The sequence below is a fragment of the Cnephaeus nilssonii genome, assembly GCF_951640355.1.
Source record: "Cnephaeus nilssonii genome assembly, chromosome: 14".
NCBI classification, from domain to species: Eukaryota; Metazoa; Chordata; class Mammalia; order Chiroptera; family Vespertilionidae; genus Cnephaeus; species Cnephaeus nilssonii.
Window position 1 is genome coordinate 18,597,974 of NC_137085.1, and position 26,545 is coordinate 18,624,518.

Consider the following 26,545-nt stretch of genomic DNA (forward strand, 5'->3'; position numbering starts at 1 on the left):
CTTTTTCTGCATCAATGGATATGACTATGTGATTTTTATCTTTCAATTTGTTTATGTGATGTATCACGTTTATTGATTTGCGGATATTGTACCATCCTTGCATTCCTGGGATAAATCCTACTTGGTCATGGTGTATGATCTTTCTGATGTACTGCTGGAGCCGATTTGCTAGAATTTTGTTGAGGATTTTGGCATCTATGTTCATGAGGGATATTGGTCTGTAATTCTCTTTCATTGTGTTGTCTTTATCTGGTTTTGGTATTAGGGTGATGCTGGCTTCATAGAAGGAGCTTGGAAGTGTTCCTTCCACTTGAATTTTTTGGAATAGTCTGAGGAGGATAGGTTTTAGTTCTTCCTTGAATGTTTGGTAAAACTCTCCTGTGAAGCCATCAGGCCCCGGGCTTTTGTTTGCCGGAAGCTTTTTGATGACTGCTTCAATTTCGTCCATAGTTATTGGCCTATTGAGCTGTTTAGATTCTTCTTGATTGATTTTTGGAAGGTTATATTTTTCTAGGAATATGTCCATTTCCTCCAGGTTGTCCAGTTTGTTGGAATAGAGTTGTTCGTAGTATTTTGTAACAATCCTTTGTATCTCAGCAGGGTCTGTTGTTATTTCACCTCTTTCATTTCTGATTTTGTTTATTTGGGTCCTCTCTCTTTGCTTCTTGGTGAGCCTGGCTAGAGGTCCATCAATCTTGTTTATCCTTTCAAAGAACCAGCTCTTGGTTTTGTTGATCTTATGTATTGTTTCTTTGGTCTCTATGTCATTTATCTCCGCTCTGATCCTTGTTATTTCCTTCCTTCTGGTTACACTGGGCTTTTCTTGCTGCTCTTTTTCTAGCTCTTTGAGTTGTAGGGTTAAGTAATTTATTACCATTGTTTCTTGTTTTTTGCAATAGGCTTGTAGAGCTATGAACTTCCCTCTCAAGACTGCTTTCGCTGTGTCCCATAGATTTTGGATTGTTGTGTTTTCATTGTCATTTGTTGCCATGATGTTTTTTATTTCTTCCTTGATCTCTCTGGTGACCCAGTCCTTGTTTAATAGCATGCTGTTTAGTCTCCATGTGTTTGATTTCTTTGGATTGTATTTATTGTAGTTGATTTCCAGTTTTATGCCACTGTGATCTGAGAAGATGCTTGATATAATTTCTATCTTCTTGAATTTGAAGAGATTTTGCCTGTGACCCAGCATATGGTCTATCTTTGAAAATGACCCATGTGCACTTGAGAAGAATGTATATTCTGTGGCTTTGGGGTGAAATGTTCTGAAGATGTCAATTAATTCCATCTGGTCTAGTGAGTCATTTAAGATTGCTGTTTCTTTGCTGATTTTTTGTTTAGAGGATTTGTCCAGTGGTGATAGTGGGGTATTAAAGTCTCCTACTATGATTGTATTGCTATTAATCTCTCCCTTGATATCCTCCAGGAGTTTTTTTATGTATTTGGGTGCTCCTATATTGGGAGCGTATATGTTTACCAGAATTATTTCTTCTTGTTGGATTTCTCCCTTTAGTATTATGAAGTGGCCTTCCTTATCTCTTGTTATGGCATTTACTTTGAGGTCTATTTTGTCAGATATAAGTATTGCTACCCCTGCTTTTTTTTCATTTCCATTTGCCTGAAAGATATTTTTCCATCCCTTCACTTTCAATCTGTGTAAGTCTCTTGTTCTGAGGTGGGTCTCTTGTAGACAGCATATACATGGGTCGTGTTTTTTTATCCATTCAGCTACTCGATGTCTTTTGATTGGAGCATTTAGTCCGTTTACATTTAAAGTTATTACTGAAAGGTATTTGTTTGCAGTCACATCTATTTTTGTGTCTGTATTCCTTCTTACCTGTTTATTTCTTCTTTTTACAGTATTCCCTTTAGCAATTCTTGCATTGCTGGTTTGGTGGTGATAAACTCCCTGAGGCTTTTTTTTGTCTGCAAAGCTCCTGATTTCCCCTTCAATTTTGATTGATAGTCTTGCTGGATATAGTATTCTTGGATTCAGTCCTTTGCTTTGCAACACTTTGTATACCTCCTTCCATTCACTTCTAGCTTGTTGTGTTTCTGATGAGTAATCATTTGACAATCTGATGGGTGTTCCTTTGTAGGTAACTCTCTGTCTCTCTCTTGCCGCCTTTAGGATTCTCTCTTTATCATTTATATTTGCCATTGAAATTATGACATGTCTTGGTGTGGGTCTTTTGGGGTTGATCCTGCTTGGGACTCTCTTTACTTGCGTAACTTTTATCTTTCCCATATCCGGGAAGTTTTCTGTCATTATTTCTTCAAATAGATTTTCTAATCCCTGCTGCTCTTCTTGTCCTTCTGGCAGCCCTATTATACGCATGTTACTTCGTTTCATGTTGTCCCGAAGCTCCCTTAGGCTTTCCTCCTGCTTTTTAATTTTTTTCTCCAATTGCTGTTCATAATCCTGTGTCAGGGATTTTTGCTTGTCTCTGTGATAGCTTCAGTTCTGAATATTAACATTTTCAGTGGATTTTGGTGTCTAGACTTGTTAAATTGTCCTTTTGATGTCTTTTTTATGACAGTGACTCAAAGATTCTTAATTTGGGAATTTTGATAACTTCCAATTTCTTTCTAAGGGTCTAGAATTTAATGACATATCACATCCATCTCTGTATTTTCTTTTTTAATAAAACAAAATATATGTGGCTTTGTCTATTCTGAGAACCTGAATCTTTTTTAAAATATATTTTTATTTCAGAGAGAAAGGGAAAGGGAGAGAGAAATAGAAACATCAATGATGAGAGAGAATCATTGATCAGCTGCCTCCTGCATAACCCATATTGGGGATCAAGCCCACAACCCATGCATGTGTCCTGACCGGGAATTGAATGGTGACCTCCTGGTTCATAGGTCAATGCTCAACCACTGAGCCATGACAGCCGGGCAAGAACTAGAGTCTTGACTATAGTACTTAAATAGAGTCTACATATTGGCAAGATCTACCACACAACAGTATGTTTCTCTAATGCTTTCCTATTAATTTCATCAGGTTTTGGTTCAACTTTCTCAGCAGCAGAGGAAAGTATAGTGCCCCAACCTTCTCCAGGACATATCAAAAAGAAGTATGAAGTTGGCAGTCAGGCAAGTCCATTTTCTATGTATAAAATTTTCTCTAGTGGGATGTTTGGAAAACAATTTGTCATTATACATGCCACACAGAGGAAAATTATCAGAGTTGAAACTTTAAGTAATAAAGACTCATAAATATTATCCATGAGTAATTGTATTTGTGACTTCTGATAAGAACTTTCCAAAAATTTAGTATCAGAAGTACCAAGTACCAAAAATGGATTTTTTCCAAGCAATTTTTAGTATAGAGAATGTATATATATGGGGAGCCTTTTGGCTCACTAATAATTAACTTACCATAAGCATAACCTATCATTTGAGTAAGGGCATTTGTATTAGCCAAAGGCCTTTTCTGATTGGCAGGAAGAGTTAGTGAACTTTCATGAAAATTATTTAAAATCTTTTTGTCTGCAAAAAAAAATCATTTGTTGGAGAACGGCCTGGGTTTAAAAAAAATTAAGCATAACTCATGAACATAACTAAATTAATTGTTCAGCCATTACTCTGAATTAACCCTGCCTAATGTCATGATAAATTCCTTGGCTCTAAGTATTTTTAAGGAGGATAATAAGGTTTTATTTCTTATTTCAACTTCCTACAGCCTCATCCAAACATACTGATTTGTAAGGGCTTCATAAATCATATTTGAAACTAAGCTTAGTGGACACTGATTTTGTAAGGACTTCTAGAGCTGGAGCCATCAACCCTAGAGACATATAAGAATCCACTGGTCAACTTTTAAAAATAATGATGCACAACTCCCACTCCCAGAGATCCTGATTTAGCCGGCACTATCCTCAGCATACTTTTAAAATACCTCAATGGATGCTAATGTGCAGCCAGCATTTAGAAACACTGGTTTACCAGAACATCACCAACATATATGCAGACCATTGAGCTTGAGTGAACTCACCTGAAGTCAGGAATCAGCTGTCTAATGTTGCAAACCTTCTGACTCCCTAGTCAGGATCTCTTTGAAATGAATAGAGTGTTTTGTCTCTGATGGATTTCTTTTCTGTCAAGGGCAGGTTTTCCACGAATGCTTCTTAAACCCCTGCCACAACAGTGGAACCTGCCAACAACTTGGGCATGGTTATGTCTGTCTCTGTTCACCTGGATATACAGGTAAATACAGGAATGCAAATTTTAATGTGTTTTTCATAATATGAAATGATTGTGACTTGCAGTGTCAAACTTTGGAACATTAAAAATAAACCCTGTAAGATACATTAGGCCGTATCAATGCATAAAAACTTAAACAAGATAAACTAATAGGTGAAAAAACATATACATATCTTACAAATGACAGTTTTCTTTGCACATTTTGGAAGAAGAATAAAGAATTATATTTTCACCCTGACCGGTTTGGCTCAGTGGATAGAGCGTCGGCCTGTGGACTGAAAGGTCCCAGGTTCGATTCTGGTCAAGGGCATGTACCTTGGTTGCGGTCACATCCCCAGTAGAGGGTGTGCAGGAGGCAGCTGATCGATGTTTCTCTCTCGTCGATGTCTCTAGCTCTCTATCTCTTTCCCTTCCTCTCTGTAAAAAATCAATAAAATATTAAAATGTATTTTTTAAAAAGAATTATATTTTCGATGAAAAAGTCTCATTATATCTTACAATTTAAATTGGAATACAGTTCCAAGGTTTCATTCTAACACAAAATGCATGATACTCAACACAGAGCAAATTGGCCAGCATAAACATTTTAAGCAAACTCTAGTTTCCCTCATTTGCTTCACACTAGTGGACATTCTTGTGAATAACTATGGTTAGTTGCTTTGTTTCTCTTTCCGGAAGTTGTGCTTAGAAAAACAATATGGCTTTGGACTTGATTATGTAGGAATTATGTAAGAATTACGTTTCCTTGCAGTTTGGTTCTCTTTCTGGCTCAGTCCTGAAACATCATTTTTGATGGGAAATAAACAATATCCTACAATTGCAATTTATTTAAAATCATGTTTTCTTCTAGAAATTAAGTTATGAGTGGGAATGCAAATTGTTATAGCCACAGCCATCTTTCTGAATTTTGTCCAACCAACATAAAACCTTTTTAATGAGAAAAATATCCAAATAAAAGAATTTACCACAAAATAAACAAAAGGAAAGTTGGAAAACAAAACATAGTCCAAGGCTATCAGGAGTATTGGCATTCTACTTACCATAGCTTGCTTGTGTGTGCCCGTTTTAATTTTTATTTAAAAAATTTTCCGGACATTTTATAAGAAATAATGGATCTTTTCCTAGAATTGTATAGATGAGTAATGGTTGAGAAAGGTCAAACTATAGGACAGTGGTTCTCAGACATTGATGTGCATCAGAATCATCTGGAGGGTTTGAGAAAACAGATTTCTGCACCACTACCCCAGACTCTCTGACTCAGTAGCTCTGGGGAAGGTCTGAGAATTTGCATTTCTACCAAGTCCCAGGTTATGCTGATGCTGTTGATCCAGGGGCCACACTTTGAGACCCTGTGGTAGAGAGGAAGACATGGTTTCCAGCAGAGCTAGCCCATAGATTGCCTATCTGCACTCTGTAGGAAGATGCAGTACCACTCGGGCACCTGGCATGTGAGTTGAGTTCTGGTAGGATTTAGCTCCACCTCTACCCTTCAGCCAAGTGACCTGGTAGCAGGTATATTTGACTTTATATTTTCCACTTGAAAATTAACCAAATTCCTGGCTCCATTTTGTGAGTCCAGGTTTTCCTCCCCCTCCCAGTACTTCTGTTAGTAACTTGAGATAGTTTGCTATCTTTTATATAGCCTTCTAAGGATATCTTAAATCTGTTTAGAAAGAGGCAGTACCTTTATGAAATACTTACCTAGATGGTAACACTTAATATGAGTACTGGCCTTTTCTTTTCCACCACCACTCTCCATAAATTCAGATTATGGGGATAAATACCTTTTAATGATCCTGACTCTACTTTTCTTACTCCCTCCCTCTGATTGTCCTTCAGTGTTTGGTTTGCATTTTAGGCTCAAAGTGTGAAACAGACATTGATGAATGCAGCTCACTGCCATGCCTCAACAATGGAATTTGTAAAGACCAAGTAGGGGGATTCATTTGTGAATGTCCATCTGGTTACACAGGTAAGGGGAGAGTTTTTTGTTTTCACATTAAACCTTGGAATCATTGACATTTCATTGCTGAAAATCAAAACCATAATGAGACATCACCTCGTACCTGTTAGAGTGGCTTTTATCAAAAGATAGGTAACAGTGTTGGCAAGGACATGAAGAAAAGGAAGCCCTCATGCACTGGTGGTGGGAATGCAAATTGTGATAACCACAGCCATTATGGAAAACAGTATGGAGATTCCTCAGAAAGTTAAAAGTTTAGAACTACCATATGATCCAGCAATTTCACTTCCCAGTATCTATCCAAGGAAATGAAGTAACTGTGCCAAAGGGCTGTCTGCAGCCCTGTGTTCACTGTAGCATGGTTCACAATAGCCAAAATATGGAAACAACAGACGTGTATATCAAGGGATGGAGGGATAAAGTAAATGTAGTAGATATAGATACATCTTTGTGGGCACTATCTAAGTGAGATAAGTCAGACAGAGAAAGACCTATGACCTCACTTCTATGGAATCTTAAAAAGCCAAACTCAGTCTGTTCTCCCACCGCCCTCATGGCGGGTCCAAGCAGCTTGGACAGTGGGAGAAATGGCAACTCAGGTTCTGAAAGGCTCTCAATGCCAAGCAGCCTGCAGGCACTGGGCATACACCTGCCCTGCTGCCAGGGTGCCCAAGGGGAAGGTCAGCTCCATTACCGAGGGGCAGTGAGGAGGAGCCCAAAAGGAGATCAGGAAGGTTGTCAGCTAAACCTGCTTCTGCAAAAGTGGAAGGGAGGCCAGAAAAAGCAGCAGGAACGATAAAGACAAAAAAGTACAAACAAAGGGAAAAGGGGAGCAAGGGGAAAGCAGGCCGAAGTGGCTAACCAGGAACCTGCAGAAGATCTACCTGCTGAAAACAGAAAAGCAAAAACCAAGGGAGTGCAGCCTCGGATAAAGCAGGAGAGAAAGAAGCCAAGTCTGATCAATGTCATGTACCATGTCTCATCAGTAGTCCCTATCCCCCTTGTTGTATAATCCACAGGAATGTTTTTAGCAACTATTTGGGAAACAAGTTTTTTAGTAGCTCTAGAAACCTTTCTTAGAAGGGAATTCCAGTTCATTCCATTTTTTGAAGTATAAATGTTTTGTAAGAGGTGAAATTATTTGCTGGTTGTCTATTTTATTTTATTTTTGTACAACCAGAAAACAGTGGGATATTGAACATGGGAGGCTTTAATTGTCTTGGACAGCAGCTTAACCTCCCATAGATGGGGGTAATTTTTTATCCTTAATACCTATCAGTTTAAATGGCAATTTGAGATTAGTTGAGCACTTCACTTGTCTTTAACATTTTAAACTACTTTCATTCTCATGCTTTTGGTAGAATTGTTTCCTAAATAAACCACCCTTGACCTTGGCTCTCCCCATCAGAATTTTCTGCAACATCTTTGGTGTGATAGTCCAGTTTCCCTAGTAACGTTGTTAATGTGCTGTGAAAGATTGAAAATTTGATTATGTATATATGATATTAAATTGTGAATTAGTGGGACTTTGATGTAACAGCATATCAGCATTTGAAGATACTGGTACTTGATATTCTATTAAGGAAAATTAGCCTCCAAATTTTAAGCTGGAAAGTCACTGGGCTAACTGTGTAGAAAATAATCACAACTATACAACTTTTGGTCTTTGGTACATATATTAAGAATTGTGTATAAATTGAAATGTCTGTGTACTTATCCTCAAAACAACCAATAAAATCTTAATTAATTAAGAAAGAAAAAAGCCAAACTCATAGAAACAGAGTGGAATGGTGTTTGCTGGGGGTAGTGGATGGGAATATTGAGTCTGTGTTACTTAAGAGTATAAACTTGCAACTAGTAGGTAAATAAATCATGTTAAAGATTCAAGGGATAAACTCAAAAAAGGGTGAACAACTAGCTAACAATATGATAAAGTTTAAAACAAAGTCACATTTATCTACTTAACTAAAAATAGCTAGATATTTATGGTTGTCATTTTCCATTGCATCCTGAAAATATCAGATTTCTTGCTAGTAAAGTTTTGCAGTTCACACAATAAAAGAAAATGTTTTAATTCAATATATTTGGCAAAGAGCAAAATTTTTTACAAACACATTAGCCATGATTTCTAATTATTCTGCTTTATTCCTGAACGACTCACTTGGGAAGTATTAGTCTTAAACTTCTCCAGTTCAGATATTTTATGATTCTTTGCAGGTCCACTCTGTGAAGAAAATATAAATGAGTGCAGCTCCAGTCCCTGTCTAAATAAAGGTGTCTGCGTGGATGGTGTGGCTGGCTATCGCTGCACATGTGCGAAAGGATACATAGGTAGGATGTTTCCATTCTTCCTGCATTGTCTTAAAGTCCTATAAAGCACCACAAATTATTACATTTACTAACATTATATATGTTAATTTTCTGATTTTATAAAGGTGTCATGATTATATAAGAGAAAGTCCCTTTTTTTGCCATGAAAGCCCTTATTTTTGAGAAAATTCTGAGGCATTTAGAGGTAACATGGCATCACATCTGCAATTTACTCCTAAACAGTTCAGAAAAAAAATAATGTCTTTGTGTATTTCTAAAGAAAGGTAGAGACATAGACAGAGAAAGAGAGAGAGAAGATAAGAGTTTATATGGTAAGACAAGTATTCAAGAAGGAACTGGAGATAAAGCATAGAAGATTATATTGAAATAGATGCTAAATAATATGGTTAAATATATAATTGATAAAGAGGAAGTCCAAAAAATGGACAATGAAGAAAAGAGGCAATGTCAAAGAAACAGAGGACATTTTTTAACTAAATGTGCTAGTTTTCCTTTTTAACATTATTAAAAAACTAGAAGCCCAGTGCACAAAATTCGTGCATGGTGGGGGGGGGGGTCCCTCAGCCCAGCCTGCAATGACGCAAGCATTCCATGCCCAGCCTGGCCAGGCCGCGCCCCCCACCCTCCCTGCCGGCCGCTCTGTGCCCGCTGCCCAGAGGCCCTCCGCGGCCAGGGTGGAATACTTGCCTCATCGCCATGGCGACAAAGCAAGCATTCCGCCAGACCGCACACGCTGCCTGCTCTCAGCGGCCACCCCCTCCCCTGGGACTGGGAGACTCCTGTGGGGCTGAGAGGACTGGGCGTCGCCATCTGGTGGCTATGGGTGCCACCATCTTTGTGACGGAGTGATAGTCAATTTGCATATTCCCTCTTTATTAGATAGGATAGCTTACTATTTTTTAAAATATTTTTTTTATTTATTTCAGAGAGGAAGGGAAAGGGAAAGAGAGATGGAAACATTGACAATTAAACAGAAGCATTGATTGGCTGCCTCCTGCACACCCAGTACTGGGGATGGAGCCCAAAACCTGGGCATGTGCCCTGACCGGGAATCAAACCATGACCTCCTGGTTCATAGACTGATGCTCAACCACTGAGCCATACCAGCCAGGCTAGTTTTACTTTTTAACATTATCTCAAGTAGATGTCTACTACTGATGTTAGTTTCAGAAAGACATAAGGTAAAAAGAGTAGATTATCAAAAACGCAGTCCTAAATGACTTAGAAAAGCCAGAGCTCATTAAGGAATGAATCTCAAACCAGTTTGATAGGCAGTGGCTCTGCAGCCTCCCTTTAGAAGCAGCATCTTCCAAGTCAACATTTGGATCACAGTCCTCCCAAGGGATTAACACTGGGCTCTTTCTCCTCCTCACCATCCCCAGGCCTGCACTGTGAAACAGAAGTCAATGAATGCCAGTCAAGCCCATGCTTAAATAATGCAGTCTGTGAAGATCAGGTTGGGAGGTTCTTGTGCAAATGCCCACCTGGATTTTGGGGTACCCGGTGTGAAAAAAACATGGATGAGTGTCTCAGTCAACCATGCAAAAATGGAGCTACTTGTAAAGATGGTGTCAATAGCTTCAGGTATAAGACTAAGTCTGATTCTTTCTACTATTTTTATTTACTTAATTGTTCAGTCATTATGTAGTCTTTATGGAGTATTATTCTTGAGTCCCAGGTCAGCTATTCCCAAATTCTACCCCAAGAATAGGCTACAGTAGAATCTCCCCACTACCTGCGATTCTGATTCACTAAGTCTGGCATAGAGTATATAATTTTAAAATAGGCAAACTATATGATTTAAATTTCCCAATCATTGTGGTGCTCAGCTGCATTTGGGAACTGCTGTTTTATATAGTCATCTCTCCATAGCCATGGGGAATTGGTTCCAGGACTCCTAGGGATGCTCAAGTCCCTTATATAAAACTAGAGGCCTGGTGCACGAAATTCAGCCCGGCCTGCACCCTCTTCAATCTGAGACCCTTTGGGGGATGTCCGATCGGGCCTAAACCGGCAGTCAGACATCTCTCTCACAATCTGGGACTGCTGGCTGCTAACTGTTCGCCTGCCTGCCTGCCTGGTTGCCCCTAACCACTCTGCCTGCTTGCCTGATAACCCCTAACCATTCTGCCTGCCTGCCTGTTGCCCCTCACTGCTCCCCTGCTGACCTGGTCACCCCTAACTGAGCTCCCCTGCTGGCCTGGTTGCCCTAACTGCTCTCCCCTGCTGGCCTGGTCGCCCCTAACTGCTCTCCTCTGCAAGCCTGATTGCCCCTAACTGCCTCTGCCTTGGACCCCGCCACTGTGGCTTTGTCCAGAAGGACATCCGGAAGGATGTCCAGAAGACATTCAGTCTAATTAGCATAGTACCCTTTTATTAGTATAGATGGCCTAGTATTTGCATATAATCTACATACATCCTCCCATATACTTTAAATGGTCTCTAGATTATTTACAATACCCATTACAATGTAAATGCTATGGAAATAGTTGTTATACTGTATTGTTTAGGGAATAATGACAAGAAAACAATCTGTACATGTTCAGTACAGATGCAACCATCAACCATCGAATGCCTAACTGCATAGTACATGTCAGCCACACATAATAATTTTTTGTAGAATAGTTTCCATGCATGATAGACTGAATCTACAGATGTGGAACCCATGGATACAGGCTGCCAGTGTACTTGGGAAGGCAATAAAAGATGAAAGAAAACACAATTACACAAGAAGCAAATACAGAAGCACTGGACTTTTAATATTTTTTTCCTAGAACATCTATGGGGAGAGAAACTCCCAGTGTGTGAATAATACTTCATCTTGATAAGAACTACCTCCTACTAAAACATTTCAAATAAATGTTGTATTAAATAAGTTTATTAGATGAACTAGCAAAAATAACTAGCAGTTAAAGTTTTGATGTGGAGCATTTCAGTTTTTGTAGTCCTTGAGACACGTTATCATAAGTGGGAGACATCCATCCTCTACTGCCTTTCTGCAGCTGTTCTCATTGTTACATTTTGTTTTCCTTCAGGTGCCAGTGTGCAGCTGGCTTCACAGGGCTGCACTGTGAACTGGACATCAACGAATGTCAGTCTAACCCGTGTAGAAATCAAGCCACCTGTGTGGATGAATTAAACTCATACAGTTGTAAATGTCAGCCGGGATTTTCAGGCAGCAGGTGTGAAACAGGTATATATGGATGTAGTATTAACAACAATACTAAAAATACTGATATAACCCAATCAATTTTTACCTGCACCAAGCACCACCTATGTAAAAAAAAAAAAAAACACTGTAATAAGCATTAATTATTTAATCTTCAGAGCCCTCTAATAAACTAGGTAATCTTATCTGCAATAGCACAGACAAGTATATAGAAACTTAGAGGTGTAAGGGGGAAATGAGAAAAATTTAGTAGAACTCTTCACATTCTATAGGTTTAGAAGGGACGCTTTGATAAGCTACTTGATTAAGGAGGTCACAGGCCATGGACATATTTGAGAATCAATGCTAAACTGCTTGCTCGGGGCACTGCGGCCTTTTAACCGTAGGACTTTTGTTTTGAGTGAGGTATGTAGGATTGAGGCAAAGCTGAATTGGTCATGAACTAGGGAAGAGCCAGAGCCCTGAGTCGGGATGGAATGGTGCCCTTAAGTTAGTTGCCTCTCCTTCTCCCCTGCATCAGTTACTCCACTCTACTGGGTCATTCCCAACAGCATCCAGCCATGCTTTAGTGTCTCTCATCTTTAGTAACTCCCCAGTCTCACCTCTCCTTCCAACCACGCCCTATATCTCTGTTCCTTTCACTACTGAGTGTTTTTCCTATCTTAGATACTCACTGATTATTTTATTTAAAAGAATGTGTTTTATATTTTGTAAAGAATATATTTTTAATTTTGAAACCACTTCTCAGGTCATCCTATTTACTGCAGTGGCTGCTTTGACAGTAGCCCTGTGTACCTGCTGCTTACTTTAGACCAGTGGTCGGCAAACTCATTAGTCAACAGAGCCAAATATCAACAGTACAACGATTGAAATTTCTTTTGAGAGCCAAATTTTTTAAACTTAAACTTCTTCTAACGCCACTTCTTCAAAATAGACTCACCCAGGCCGTGGTATTTTGTGGAAGAGCCACACTCAAGGGGCCAAAGAGCCGCATGTGGCTCGCGAGCCGCAGTTTGCCGACCACAGCTTTAGACGATTGAAAAACGCCCTGCAAGCACCATGGTCTACACACTTTCCTTATTTGTTGCAGAACAGTCTACGCGTTTTAACCTGGATTTTGAGGTTTCTGGTACCTATGGTTACGTCATACTAGACGGTGTGCTTCCATCTCTCCGTGCCATAACCTGCACATTCTGGATGAAATCCTCTGACATCAACAACTACGGAACGCCAATCTCCTACGCACTGGAGAATGGCAGCGACAATACCTTCCTCCTGACGGATTACAATGGGTGAGCAGAAATGGCAGGAAATCTTATCCCAGCACCAAGTTAGACCTCACACCGGGGACTGGGGAGCAGGGGAGTCAGGTGCCTCGGCAGGATAGCAGGGTGACAGTAACCAAATGGTGCATATGGACAAGTTCTATAAGAGGGCAATTTTCGTGATAATACCTTATACATGTATTTTGCTACTTACTAAGCATCTTCTTCTTGTTTTACTAAGTACTGCTGATTACTAAGTACTTCATTTGATCTTCACAGTGTCCTGAGGAACTCATGCACATTTAACATATATTAAAACAGTTTCTAAGACTCTAAATGGTGTACCTCAAATCTCACACTCTGGGAGTGGCAAAGTCAAGTCTCAGACGCTGACTTGTAGAGCCTTGCTCCTTCTTTTACAAATCAGGGCCTCCAGGCATTAAGGGATATCATCGACATTGCTGACCTATGAGAGACACGTATTGAGTAGGAAGCAGTCTACAAACTCGGGTGTGCAAGATGACATTTCTCTTTTCTTTTTGGATCAGTTAATTTCAGTCACAGGGCCCCATCCCTCTGGGCTATCAGGCCCCTCAACCTCAGCTATTGCTCTCACTACTGAGTGGGTTCTCGCAGATTAATTCATAGAACCCAGAGTTTTTATAAAACCCACAGACCTGGACAAGACTCCCATCATTGGTCATCTGTCCACAGTACTAATCCCTGAGCTGTCCATTGCCTCAGCTCTGTGGTCCCTTCAGAACCACCGCTCTTCACCGCATGTGGAGTCCTTGGCGAGGCTGAGGTTTATACCTTCACTCTGGATAGATTCTGTGGTTCACTGCATGGCCTGTTCCTCTCAGACGCCTCCAAATTTGTGGCCTATCGCTACTGAGAAGGTTGCAAGCCTCAAAGACCCACTGAGCTCTCTTTCCAGAGGAAAACCAATATTATAAAAACATTATTTCATCATAAAGATCATGGAATAGGGGCTAAGAAGATGCCGAGACAGATACGTAATGAGTTCTTATCTTATCAGTTTTCCCTGATCTTTTCTTTTTCTCCATTTGCTTTTGAAAATATTTCACTTTAAACTGCTTATTATCTTTGACATTTCCCTAAGTGACGTGGTTGTTGGAACCCTCGTGTGTTGGTCACCTTTGTTTCATTCTAGTTATTCTTTTCTTTGGATCCACGTGCTTTGTCTGCCATGTGATAGCTTTGGCAATGGAGAGACAGACTTATTTTCTGAAGTTTATTCCTGATTTTAAGAACATACATCTAGAGGAAGACAACCATTCTGTGCTTGTACAACTCTCATTCCTTGCATTTTATTTTTGCATTTTACTTTTTAAAATATATCTTTATTGTTGAAAGTATTACAGATGTCTCCTTTTTATCCCCCCATTGACCCTCTCCACCTTGCCTCCACCCCCCAGCCTTCACCACACTATTGTCTGTGTCCATAGGCTATGCATATAGGCATATAAATTCTTTGGTTAATCTCTTCCTGCCTCCCCACCTTCCCTCTGAGATTTATCAGTCTGTTCCATGCTTCCGTGTCTCTGGATCTATTTTGTTCATCAGCTTATCTTGTTTATTAGATTCCACATATGAGTGAGATCATGTAATACTTGTCTTTCTCTGACTGGCTTATTTCACATAGTATAATACTCTTCAGGTCTCTCAAAGAGTAAGAGATCCTTCTTTTTTACAGTTACATAGTAACCCATTGGGCAAATGTACCACAGCTTTTTTTATCCACTCATCTACTGATGGCATTCCTTTCATTCTTGGCTTACTCTCTCCAGAGTGGATGGTCAGTTAAATTAGACCAATGTGTCCCAGCTCATCCTAAGACTTTTTCCTAGTTCTCCATGTTTAAGAAACACAAATATTCAGTGAGCTATGATAAAGCATAATTAGTAAATCAAATCTGCTTCTGTGAAATATGACCAAATCGGGGGGGGGGGGGGGCAGGCGGAAGGGGGAAGAAGTAATGGCTTTATATACCCACATGGAAAGAGAAGAAAAAAACAGTAGCATGCCCCACAGGTGGGATTACAACATATGACTGATGACTCTGTCCCCTGGAATCTTTCCACAGCTGGGTTCTTTATGTGAACGGCAAGGAAAAGATAACAGATTGTCCCTCCGTGAATGACGGCAGTTGGCATCATATTGCAATCACCTGGACAAGTGTGGATGGAGCCTGGAAAGTCTATATTGATGGGAAATTATCTGATGGTGGTGTGGGTCTCTCCGTAGGTTCGGCCATACCTGGTATGTCTTAGCAAAAGAAATAGAATTGTGTTAATCACTAAAAGTGGTGGTGCTTAGGTGAACATGGAGTTTGCTAGCTTTGTTGTGTTAGGTTTTAGACAAAGATCATTAAGTCTCTCTTTTATTTACTACCCCCTGACTACCCAGCCTGTAAATTATTAGAAGCTTTTTCTAGGTGTGCTTTGTGACCCTCGGTGTAAGAAATGCCTTTGGGGCTTTAATAAGGCTATCAAGAAGCATTCTGAACTAATGTGTCTTCCAAGGAAATTAATTGCTGGTGTTATTTGTATGTTGATTTTGTTTTGTTTTATGATCAGTCTTCACAGTATACAAATATATCCAGTGCATAAGCTGGAGCACTAAAAATCAAAACTCCCCTCTATAAACACTTTTAGGAAAATATTTGAAGAGTTTTAGTTTGAAGGAAAGCAAAAGTATTAGGCGATCCGGGGTTCTCAGCATTGTACAAGGCAATAAGTTTGCTCTATATAGATTTTTCTATGATGTGCATCAAATGAGGAGGAATGGTTGGAAGTTTAATAAATGTGGAAACATTGTAAGTGTTTCAATGGGAAGTGGCATTACCAGGTAAAGTAGGGTGGAGATTTCTTGTTTTCAACTATCTCTTCTCTGAGTGGTGGGATGGCAGATATCTTTTATTTTCTTCTTTATTTTTTCTGATATTTTCATAATGATTTAATTTATAATTTTAAAAACAGCATTTCTATCTTATAAAAAATTAAACCCTGATGGAAGAGTGAAAAGTAGGTTAAAGGAATAGGGAGCGGGGAGGAAGCTGAAATAGTATCCACCCAGGGAGATGGTTGTCTGATCTCAGCAGTAAGAATGAATTGGAGTCCATAAATATTGCAAAACTCATTTAACAGAGCTCAGTGAATGGCTGGTTTCAGTTTGGACGAAGAAGCTTATTGAAGAGTCTGTAAGCTGCGATAGGAATTCTAGGGGAAGCACAGTTATCAGAGCAAGAGTTGGAGTCAGGGAAGATTCTGTATTTGGTTTTAGACATAATGAATTTGAATTCTGATCACAGGAATACATGCAACCAAAGATATAGGTTGACACAACTTTATATCAAATTGACAGTTGTTTTTAGTGATAAGGTATGACTGGCAAGGATTCAGCATAGTTGAATTGTATAAAAGGTTGTGATACAACCTTTCTGGGAAACAATTTAGAAACTTCCATCAAGAGCCTTAGAGAAACCTTGTGCATGCAATCAACAATTCAACTACCAAGAATCAAGTATTTACGTACTAATATATTTATCTCAAGGTATCCAATTAGAAGTGGTTTAGTTAATTAAGCAAATTATAGATTATTGTACATTCATATAAAATAACTTAAAATTCATGAAACAAGAGCTGAACATCAAGAAAACAAGATTGAAACATCATGTATATTGTGAATCCTGAGTTGTGTGTTTTTAAATATCACATACACACACACTAAAAAATAATTAAAATAAAAATATAACCTAGAAGGAAATACACAAAGTATTAAATGATTATTTCTGGGTAGGGTGAATTCTTTATATTTATTTTTTTCAAATTTCCATCCAGGTGTATGTATTAATTTTTAATTATTTATTTTATAAGAAATAGATGTAGGTTGGGAAATCTTAAAAGAGGGATCTATAGACATTGATCGGCAGGTGAGTGAGGTCAGATAAGGAGAGCGGTTGAAGGAAGAAGAGAGGAAGCGGGGTAGGATCCTGGGGCATCAGCATCTAAGAGGCAGGCAGAGAAAGGAGCAGAAAGGTTCGAGGAGAACCAGGAGAGGATGTTCTCATGGAAACCACGTGGCACCACAAGGCTCCTGGCAGGGAGCAGGTGGCACACCCAAGGAAGCTAACTGAAGAGTTGAATGAAGGGACTCTTCAAAAGTATGACCAGCGTTAAGAGAACCAATATAATATAGTAAAACACCCCGTGAGTAGCATCAATGGAAAGTCAGGAGGGACGGGCCTGAAATGACAAGGAGTGAGAGCTGTTGCCAGAATTTAGGCCAGCCTGTAGCGATGGAGAGAAATCACTCAGCGGGAACAGTGATGTCAGACAGAGGAAGGCAGCCACTACCCTCCGTTGCCTGGGAGGAAAGTATCCAGGATATTAAACTTCCTCATCTCATTTTCTTATCTCGGGCTGGTCCTTCCATTTGCCACAGGATCAGAAAGAAGCCAGAGGGACAAGGAAATGATGTGGTGCAGTCCATAGGTGTCAGCCTTTGGGGGCACAAAGTAGAGTGGGGAAGGGTGAAGGTTAGCTCTAGAGGGACAGACACAGACCACCCAGTGCAAAAAGGACAGACAGTTAAATAGAATGAAATGGACAAAAGAAACATGGTACAGAGAAGTCACCAGAGGTGAATATTGAAGAATGTCCATTGGATTTGGCAACTTTAGAAGATTCCTTGGAATCTGTGAAAGAAATGTAAGCATTGTAGGTTTAAGACATAAGAAAAAGAGTATCAACTGATAGTCTACTATGGAGGATAATTGCCTAGGACAGTGGTCGGCAAACTCATTAGTCAACAGAGCCAAATATCAACAGTACAATGATTGAAATTTCTTTTGAGAGCCAAATTTTTTAAACTTAAACTTCTTCTAATGCCACTTCTTCAAAATAGACTCACCCAGGCCGTGGTATTTTATGGAAGAGCCATACTCAAGGGGCCAAAGAGCCGCATGTGGCTCGCAAGCCGCAGTTTGCCGACCGCGGGCCTAGGAGAAAGGAGGCCAAATAGGACTTACTATTTTGTTGACATAAAATTATATATGCATATACATGTATACCTATATTAGTTTTATAGTTAAATTTTTATAAATCTAATATTTAAATACAACTTTATTTTAAGTTGTTTTATAAAACATTGAATTTGTCCTTATTGATAAAACATGTAGTAAATGTACATAACTGAGTTTTTTAATAACTTAGCCTAATACATTTATGTTGGCTGTGCTTTTGTTAAGTTAGCATTTTAGGAATAACCATCAGACCAGTTTCCCTCCTTTTTTCTCTTCCCTCTTTAGGTGGTGGTGCATTAGTTCTTGGGCAAGAGCAAGACAAAAAAGGAGAGGGATTCAACCCAGCGGAGTCTTTTGTGGGCTCCATAAGCCAGCTCAACCTCTGGGACTATGTCCTGTCTCCACAGCAGGTCAATTCCATTTTCAGTGTATGACAGTAATGAGATACAAAGGTACAAAACTAGTAAAAATGTGAACAGCCTAATGATGCCCTATCTTATTGCAACCTCTGGGTTTTCAGACTTTGCCGCCAGTATCATTTGAGGCTATGATCGTAGACTAAGCCAGCTAGAGGTTATCTACCGTAACTTTCAATAAATCCCCTTTTCAGTTTCTCGGTGATGTTTTTAAATTGTTTTGGACATGATTATTTTATAAAATCTTGTCATTTCAGAGCTGGAAAAGATCATAGAGAATAATACTTCAAACCCGTCTCCTTAAAGTGCAGGAATTTAGGAATGGCATAAAATTATACATAGAGAGTTACAGATGAGTGAGTAGTGAAAGCACTACAGTGGCCTGGGTTCAAATCCCTGTTTTACCACAAACTTGCCATGATGATTTTGAACATATTACTCCCTCTCTCTAAGCTTTAGGGTGTGTGTGTGTATGTGTTTTTATCTATGAAGATAAATAGAACGGCATAGTGGAGCTTGGGATTTAACCTAATCCGGCATGTACTATCACGGTGGTGTTTGTCACATACTAAGGGCTTGATAAATGCTTGCTCTTATTATTAGTGGCAGAGCTTGTCTAAGCTTTTATTGCCTCAACTTTAGATCAGAGATAGCAGACAGGAAAATGGAGAGAGGGGACCTCTACAGCACCTTAACAGACTGCAAAGCTTTAGACAAATTCTCTGCATAGAATTTCAGAATTTCCAGCAATCATAAAATATTTGGGAAAGGGAAAGATGGAGGTGAAGAAGAGAATTTTCCTGTTGCCCCAAAATCATGTCTTACAAAAGCCTGCTTCCCTCCACCCCACCCCATCCAAAATCTGCAGATGTTTTTAATAGGACTACATTAAGACATAATAACTCTGTCTCAGGGAAACAAGGAAGGTTTATCTAAAGATGTGTTCTTAAATCTTCAGGTGAAATCATTGGCTACCTCATGCCCAGAGGAGCTCACTAAAGGAAATGTGTTAGCCTGGCCTGACTTCCTGTCGGGAATTGTGGGGAAAGTGAAGATCGATTCCAAGAGCATATTCTGTTCCGGTTAGAGTTTTCTTCTTCCGTAGACTCTACTATCTCTTTGACTACTTTGGGTTTCTAGCAAAAGGAGACACTTTGAAATTCTGTTAATCCAAGAGTGTGTGCCCTTTAGTCTATTGGTTAACAAATAGTTCATTTTTACCCAACTTCATCCAAAGGATTTTTTTTAACTACTAAATACATTCTGAATAACAGGGTACAAATTAATTGTGGAATAAACAGCGAAGTCCTGTCCTCCCATTTGAGATGGGCACTCTCTCGGCTCTACACTTGCTAGCAGCCCTCCAGGGGTGGGTAGCACAGTGGATGTTATAACCTGCACATTTGATAGTCAAACTCTGAATGATCAAAACTGCATCCTAAAATTCAATGTGTTTAAACAAATTTCTAAATATATCCTACATTCATAACTTATAAGAACATTTTAATTATTCCTATCATATTTCCTTTAAAGTATATATATTTCCCCCTGAAAGAGGGTAAGTTGTTTGTTGACTGGAATATTTTTTCTGGCAATTTTGCTTGCCAGTGATTTTAATATCAGTAGAGTGGCTCTCAAATGTTGGTATAACATACAATTTGAAAACCTTGACGTGGCGATGCTCCACTGTTGTTGACAAGCTCTCTACATGTGTTGTTTGCCCTCAGATTGCCCACCCTTAGAAGGATCCATACCTCATCTGCGGACTGCATTAGTAGACTTAAAACCAGGCTCCAGAGTGAATCTGTCCTGTGAACCTGGCTTCCAGATGGTCGGGAACCCTGTGCAGTACTGTCTGAATCAAGGACAGTGGACACAACCACTCCCTCACTGTGAACGTGAGCTGCCTTTGTTGAAGGCATTTTAGTGCCTCTTGAAAAATACTGGAACCATAAGAACACTTTTCAGGAATGCTATGTAAAAGCTAGACACTTTACAGTAGCAAATATAGAAAACATCCATTGAGTGCTTCCTTTGTGTAATGAGCCCTGTATGCTGGGCACCAGGAGGGTGGTGGGCAATGAAGATCCAGAGAGACCACCAAGCTGCAAAGTGAGGCTGGCTGCTGCTAGTGCCGGGCGTGGGCCACTTAGCAGGAGGTACAGGGCCAGATGTTGCTTGTATGGGGTTTCTGGACCTTTAAGAGATTTTAAGAAAGTCCGCAGCAAGAGTCAAGACAGGTCACTTATATGGAAATGCCATTGGAAGTGGCTTAAGTGGGCCCAAAATGTTGATGGGTGAGTTGTCAGGGAATCACCTGCGAGGTGTTAGCTATGTTGATGGAGACTCAGAAAAGGTGCAGTCCTGCACCTGCAGGGGGCGGTCTCAGCAAAGGAGCAATGAATGGCCTCTGCCAGCACTTCTGTCTGGGAGAAAACTGCCCCTCCAGCCCTCACTCTGAAGCCAAACAATTTAGTTCTTCTGGTTTGTCCCTGGTGCTTTTGGAGTTACTGCCATAGTGGCTGGGCCTCAGAGGTAGTGAGTCTATGTAAGTCCATGTGTGGGCCCTTTAAGAGAAATGCCTGGGACTCTAACAGCCCTCCATCTCACTCATCCACAATCCCTGCCGGTTTTCATAGCCAGAAATTATGGGACCTCTCTTCCTGGCACTAGAACTCTGGGCTGGGGGCCTAGAGTTCTGGGACCCTTTGCTTCTCAGGGGGACCTCTGCAGCCAAAATATCCCTCCCAATTATTAACCGCCACACATGGGTGTGGGACCAGTCCATTCTGCCTCTCTACCCCTCCTTCCAGTCTCGATGTGGGTTTTTCTTTATATCTTTCAGCTAGACTTCAGGTGGTTTTCAATGATGGTTGTGCTACCACCCCTAGAGCACTCTCCATCTAATGTGTGTGGGCAATGAAAAATTCATGCTTAACTCAACTATCTGTCAATATAAAGAAAATGCCCCTTAAGCACTTTGTCCCTAATGTAGTTGTGTTCTTCCTGGTCACATTATAGGCATTAGCTGTGGGTTGCCACCCTCTTTGGACAATGGCTTTTATTCAGCCGAGGACTTCCATGCTGGCAGCACAGTGACCTACCAGTGCAACAACGGCTACTATTTGTTGGGTGATTCCAGGATGTTCTGTACGGATAATGGGAGCTGGAATGGCATTTCACCATCATGCATTGGTGAGATAAATCTTGACAATTACTGTGTTGATTTATTCAAATTCTATGGGAGACAATCATCCCAAACCCCTGAGACTCTCTCATGGTATTTCTTTGTTAATTTCATCTCATCCCAGTAAACTCTGGGCAAACCACAGTGGCAAAACAGCTGTCCACAGAGGTGCCAAAAAAGTTTAAATTTTTACTAGGCTCCATATTAAGAGTATCTTTATATTGTTGTTGTTCTTCTACTTACCCATCTATAAACTAAAGAAATAATAGCTTTTATTATATATCTGAATGTGATTATGATTATATTTAAAATTTATATAGATAATATAGTGTTATACATTAAGTGATATGTAATGATTTAAAAATAAAAACAAATGCTTGATACGTAAGAAAAATTAACTTTGCTCTTTGTGATCTGTCTTCATTTTAGATGTTGACGAATGTGCACTTGGGTCCGATTGTAGCAAGTATGCTTCCTGCCTGAACACGAATGGGTCCTACACTTGCTTGTGTAACCCTCACTACACGGGAGATGGTAAACACTGTGCAGGTAACTAGTATATGTGTAATTGGCAAGTTTATTTAAATTTTTTCAATTATATATATCTCCAATGTATGTTATTTGAAAATAAGACAATATTTTCAGCATCAAAGGGGAGATGGGGAAGATAAACCAAATTTAAAAAGACACATAAGTAACAACTAAAGGTGCTTTAAATTAGCACTGTGCCTCTCCCAACCTCCCAAGTTCTGAACAACAAAACTGAGAGCCAGCTATATCACCCAACTATTGAAGAAATGCCTACAGAGTAAAAGAATAATAGGGTGAATTTAGAAATATAACCAATGGCTTCCACTGCCTCAGTCAGAACAAGAAAGATGCATTATCACATCTTCATCATCAGTATCTTTCTTCTGCCTCAGCCACACAGAATAATATCATTGGAAAAAAATAGCCATCTTGCCTTACCACATCTCTATATGTTGTGATAACTTTGATAATACTGACCCATCTCTCCACTCATCAGTATTTTTCTACATTTATTAGAGAAAGCAACTACCAGAAAAATAATAAAGAATAATTCTCAAAATCTGTCTTATAATACATTGACTTTTTGAGAGCATTTCATTTGAAGTTCTTAGCATTTAAGTGCTCTTCAGAAAAATTGAATCAATATATCTTCCCTTTTGGAGAATTCAAGTATTATAGTCACTTCTGTGACTCAGAGCTAGCCACACATCTCCCCTTAACTTATTTCCCATCCTAGAAGTGGTGACTGACCCCAAATTTGCATGTGGTAGGGGCTCACCATCTGTAGTCTGTTTGAATAGTGAGGCTGGAGACTTCTCCTAAATGTGCTTTGGATGAGCTTGAGAGAGCGTCAATTACTCTGAAAAGATGGCTATGAGGTTAGGGGAAGTCAAGGGGACTGAATCCTGGTTAAGCCATGCCCTGGCTCCACCACTACCTCCCAATATATAACTGCCTTTTCGGCCAGATAAAATTTTATATATTTTTTGCTGTTTCAAAATATTGTTTAAATGCCTATTAAATATATTTTCTGGTCTAATCGTTCATCGTATCTCTGGCCTTCATGTGTCTGCCTTCAAAAGCCTTTTCCTCAGGCTCTAACTGGTACCTAACCTGTAGTGGAATTATTTTGCCGTGAGACCTTGGATGGTTGTGTGAAAGCCACTTACTGTTCCTCCAAAACTGTTTCTCTCTTTCAAGAACCAATAAAATGTAAGGTTCCAGGAAATCCAGAAAATGGCCACTCTTCTGGTGAGATTCACACAGTGGGTGCCGAAGTCACATTTTCTTGTGAGGAAGGATACCAGCTGATGGGCGCAAACAAAATCATGTGCTTGGAGTCTGGAGAATGGAGCCATCTGATACCACATTGTGAAGGTATGTTTAGTAAATTCCCCATGTCAGTGGTGTTAGGCAATCCTAGACATTTGAGGGCTAGAAATGTCAAGGATTGTATTGCGTCAATGTTCTTAGTATCTAAAACCCAACTTTTACGCTTATGTGTAAACATGACAAGAAAACCTAGAGCTGCCCTTGAACTTTCAGAGACTTTGCACGCCCTCACTAAGAAAAGCAATGCTGTTTGTGTTCCGTCCTCGCAGCTGTTTCCTGTGGTGAACCAGCTGCTCCAGAAAATGGTGCCATTGATGGATCAGCATTTACCTATGGCAGTAAAGTGATATTTAGGTGAGCATCTAAAATTGAAATGACATTGTAGAAGTTGTTGGTGACCTGCTGGCAGTGATATAATACTGGGATAAAGGAGGAAGAATAGGCCCAGAGGAAGGTTTTGAATTAATATGGAGTTAATTGGGTTGTGTGTAGTATGAAGAAACTGAATGCAATAATCTATCAGATGGTAGTCATATCTAGAATCCTTAAATCCCTAGACCACAACCCGTTCCTGCCACCAGCATCTCCTTGAGAAGCTCTAAGAATGGATGCCATGTAAGAAAGCTCTGCAAGCTAGTATCTTTGGTTAAAAGGGGAGCTTTGGTCTGGCCAGTGTGGCTCAGTGGTTGAGTGTCAATCTATGAACTAGGAGGTCACGGTTGATTCACGGTCATGCACGTGCCTGGGTTGCGGGCTCAGTCTCCAGTGTGGGGCGTGCAGGAAGCAGCCAATCAATGATTCTCTCTCATCATTGATGTTTCTCTCTGTCTCTGTCTGTCTCTCCCTTCATCTCTGAAATCAATATAAATAAATAAATAAATAAATAAATAAATAAATAAATAAATAAATAAGGGAGCTTTGGCGCCAAATCTAATATTACAGGGGCTAATACTAGACCAGACCACTCTCAAACCAAGAATGTTCTGTTTGTAGCTGCTAATCCATGACACAAACTGGAGGCAAGCCGAATCCTTAAATCTGTAGTCCTACTTATCACCCAGCAAGATTCCTGTGGGGATGATGTACAGTATTGAACCATAAAAAAAAAATAATTTCAAAGCATTATTCAGTAGGAAAAAAGAACTCTTTCAGTATGAATAAGTTCTCAATATTTTTGGGGGGCTTGGGCACAGATAAAATTATGGGAAGTAAAGCAAATTATATTCTGTTCTTTTCCTTTATCTCCTTTAGGTGTAATAAAGGATATACTCTGGAGGGTGATAAAGAATCATCCTGTCTTGCTAGCAGTTCTTGGAGTCACTCTCCTCCTGTGTGTGAACCGATCAAGTGTCCTAGCCCTGAAAATATAAATCATGGGAAATACGTTTTGAGCGGGCTTACCTACCTTTCTACCGCATCTTATTCCTGTGACAGTGGATACAGGTAAGTCCGCAGACACCAGCCAAGCTTCCTATAATACCCGTTACTCGCCATTTACTCAGTAGGTTTCATTTGCATGTGACTGGCTGGTTTTCAATACAAGTTTCTCAAATTGGTATGCTTCCTGAGGCCCAGCTTACAGTAAATGCCCAGGGAAATATTCCATCTGGAAACTCTAGTTCAATTGCTATAAGCATTTAGACATTAAACATGAAGGCAAAAAGTGTTGTGAAGTGTAAGACAAGGCCTGGATTTTTGGTATATGACTTACCAAGCTTATACTCATCATCACATGGGATGTTATAAAAAGCATGTCAAGTTAAGGACCTGGGTCCTTAATACGGTAAGAAGGTAATTTGAATAATAGGGTGGGGGGGCGGGGGGAGTCCGGGGGCGCACAAACAGAGGGGACTATGGAGAGAGTCAGTCTGTGATCAGAAACTTGGGCAACAGGATCTGAAGTGAAACAGGTCAAGTGCACAGAACGTGGAGTGAGTAATACAGGCCATCAGAATCCGGTTGGCAAGCAAAGATGGATAAGCCATGCCACAGGATGCGAGGTTTGCAAAATCTGAGGGAGACCAGAGGTCAGAGTCATGAGCAACACAGTTCAGATCCCAGGCTCAGGGCCAGGATAGTGCCCTTTGACATCAGTGACCCCGAGCATCTCTGTTATCCTGGTGTCTGTCTCCTAGCCAGCCCGCTAACCCCTTCTGATCTAGGTAACCTCCTCACAAGGTCTAGAGGGCCCTACAACACCACCAATGAGCACATTTTATTTTGCACCAAGTTATGTTGTTTTAGCCCATTCATTGTTTTAAAGGGTCTACAGCCTGCTCAGGTTCCCCTTCCTTTTATATAAAGCAGTAACATATGAAGAAATTTTATATTCATGTATTTAGATTCCTCAGGGGTCCCCTGTTCTCTTCTACGTCCTTCCTGTTTCAGTGCCATAGCAGGAAATAAACAGACAATGAAAGAGCGGTGTCATTCTTTCTTGTAGCTTACAGGGCCCTTCCATCCTTGAATGCTCGGCATCTGGCAGCTGGGACAGAGCGCCACCTACCTGTCATCTTGTCTTCTGTGGAGAGCCTCCTGCCATCAAAGATGCTGTCATCACCGGGAGTAACTTCACTTTGGGGAGCACGGTCTCTTACACCTGCAAAGAAGGGTGAGTAACCTTGTGCGGTAAGGAGCATTGGGAGCCGCTGAGGGCAGGGATGCTTCCGACTTTGGAGACGGGCTCCACTGCACGTTAAATTGCATTTGCTGTCAGCCAAAGCCGAGGAGAGCTTTATGCTCTTATTCCCTGACAGCAGAAAGGGAGCAAGTTCTCCTGAGGGAACCATGTTTGCTTGGGATTAGAGTGATTTATCAAGTTAGGCCTTGAGTAATGGGCGTTGGGCAATGCAGTGGAAAAGATCATTACACTTTAATTAACGATGCAAAAAGCACAGCTAAATAAGCATTTATCCTCTGCAAACCAAAGGCAAGACTTTAAATCACAACAGAAAGATGACATGTCTTCAAGAAAAAAATACTCAGTTTCAGGCTGTTACATTTTTAAAGAGCTCATTTTAATTCAGAGATGAATTTGAAGAGCTCATTTTAATTCAGAGATGAATTTGAAAAAAAAAATACAGGATGCAGATTAC

At 40.1% G+C, this 26,545-nt stretch overlaps 1 protein-coding gene and 1 pseudogene across 2 annotated transcripts in view; both read left to right on the forward strand.

Moving 5' to 3' along the window:
- The window catches only part of SVEP1 (sushi, von Willebrand factor type A, EGF and pentraxin domain containing 1), a 152,712-nt gene that overhangs the window by 86,061 nt on the left and 40,106 nt on the right, over window positions 1–26,545 (forward strand). Inside the window, exons 20-36 of the mRNA XM_079789802.1 lie at window positions 3,008–3,094; window positions 4,111–4,212; window positions 6,068–6,181; window positions 8,390–8,503; window positions 9,886–10,087; window positions 11,539–11,696; window positions 12,763–12,964; window positions 15,045–15,220; window positions 18,270–18,394; window positions 19,359–19,482; window positions 20,128–20,298; window positions 21,422–21,595; window positions 22,017–22,136; window positions 23,319–23,495; window positions 23,720–23,804; window positions 24,702–24,893; window positions 25,894–26,061. Of these exons, the coding sequence (XP_079645928.1) occupies window positions 3,008–3,094; window positions 4,111–4,212; window positions 6,068–6,181; window positions 8,390–8,503; window positions 9,886–10,087; window positions 11,539–11,696; window positions 12,763–12,964; window positions 15,045–15,220; window positions 18,270–18,394; window positions 19,359–19,482; window positions 20,128–20,298; window positions 21,422–21,595; window positions 22,017–22,136; window positions 23,319–23,495; window positions 23,720–23,804; window positions 24,702–24,893; window positions 25,894–26,061 (2,491 nt within the window). The remainder of the gene's footprint in view (window positions 1–3,007; window positions 3,095–4,110; window positions 4,213–6,067; window positions 6,182–8,389; window positions 8,504–9,885; window positions 10,088–11,538; window positions 11,697–12,762; window positions 12,965–15,044; window positions 15,221–18,269; window positions 18,395–19,358; window positions 19,483–20,127; window positions 20,299–21,421; window positions 21,596–22,016; window positions 22,137–23,318; window positions 23,496–23,719; window positions 23,805–24,701; window positions 24,894–25,893; window positions 26,062–26,545) is intronic.
- On the forward strand, window positions 6,760–7,252 carry LOC307111078 (non-histone chromosomal protein HMG-14-like; annotated as a pseudogene). The gene has a single exon. The product of its transcript is annotated as a non-histone chromosomal protein HMG-14-like (transcript).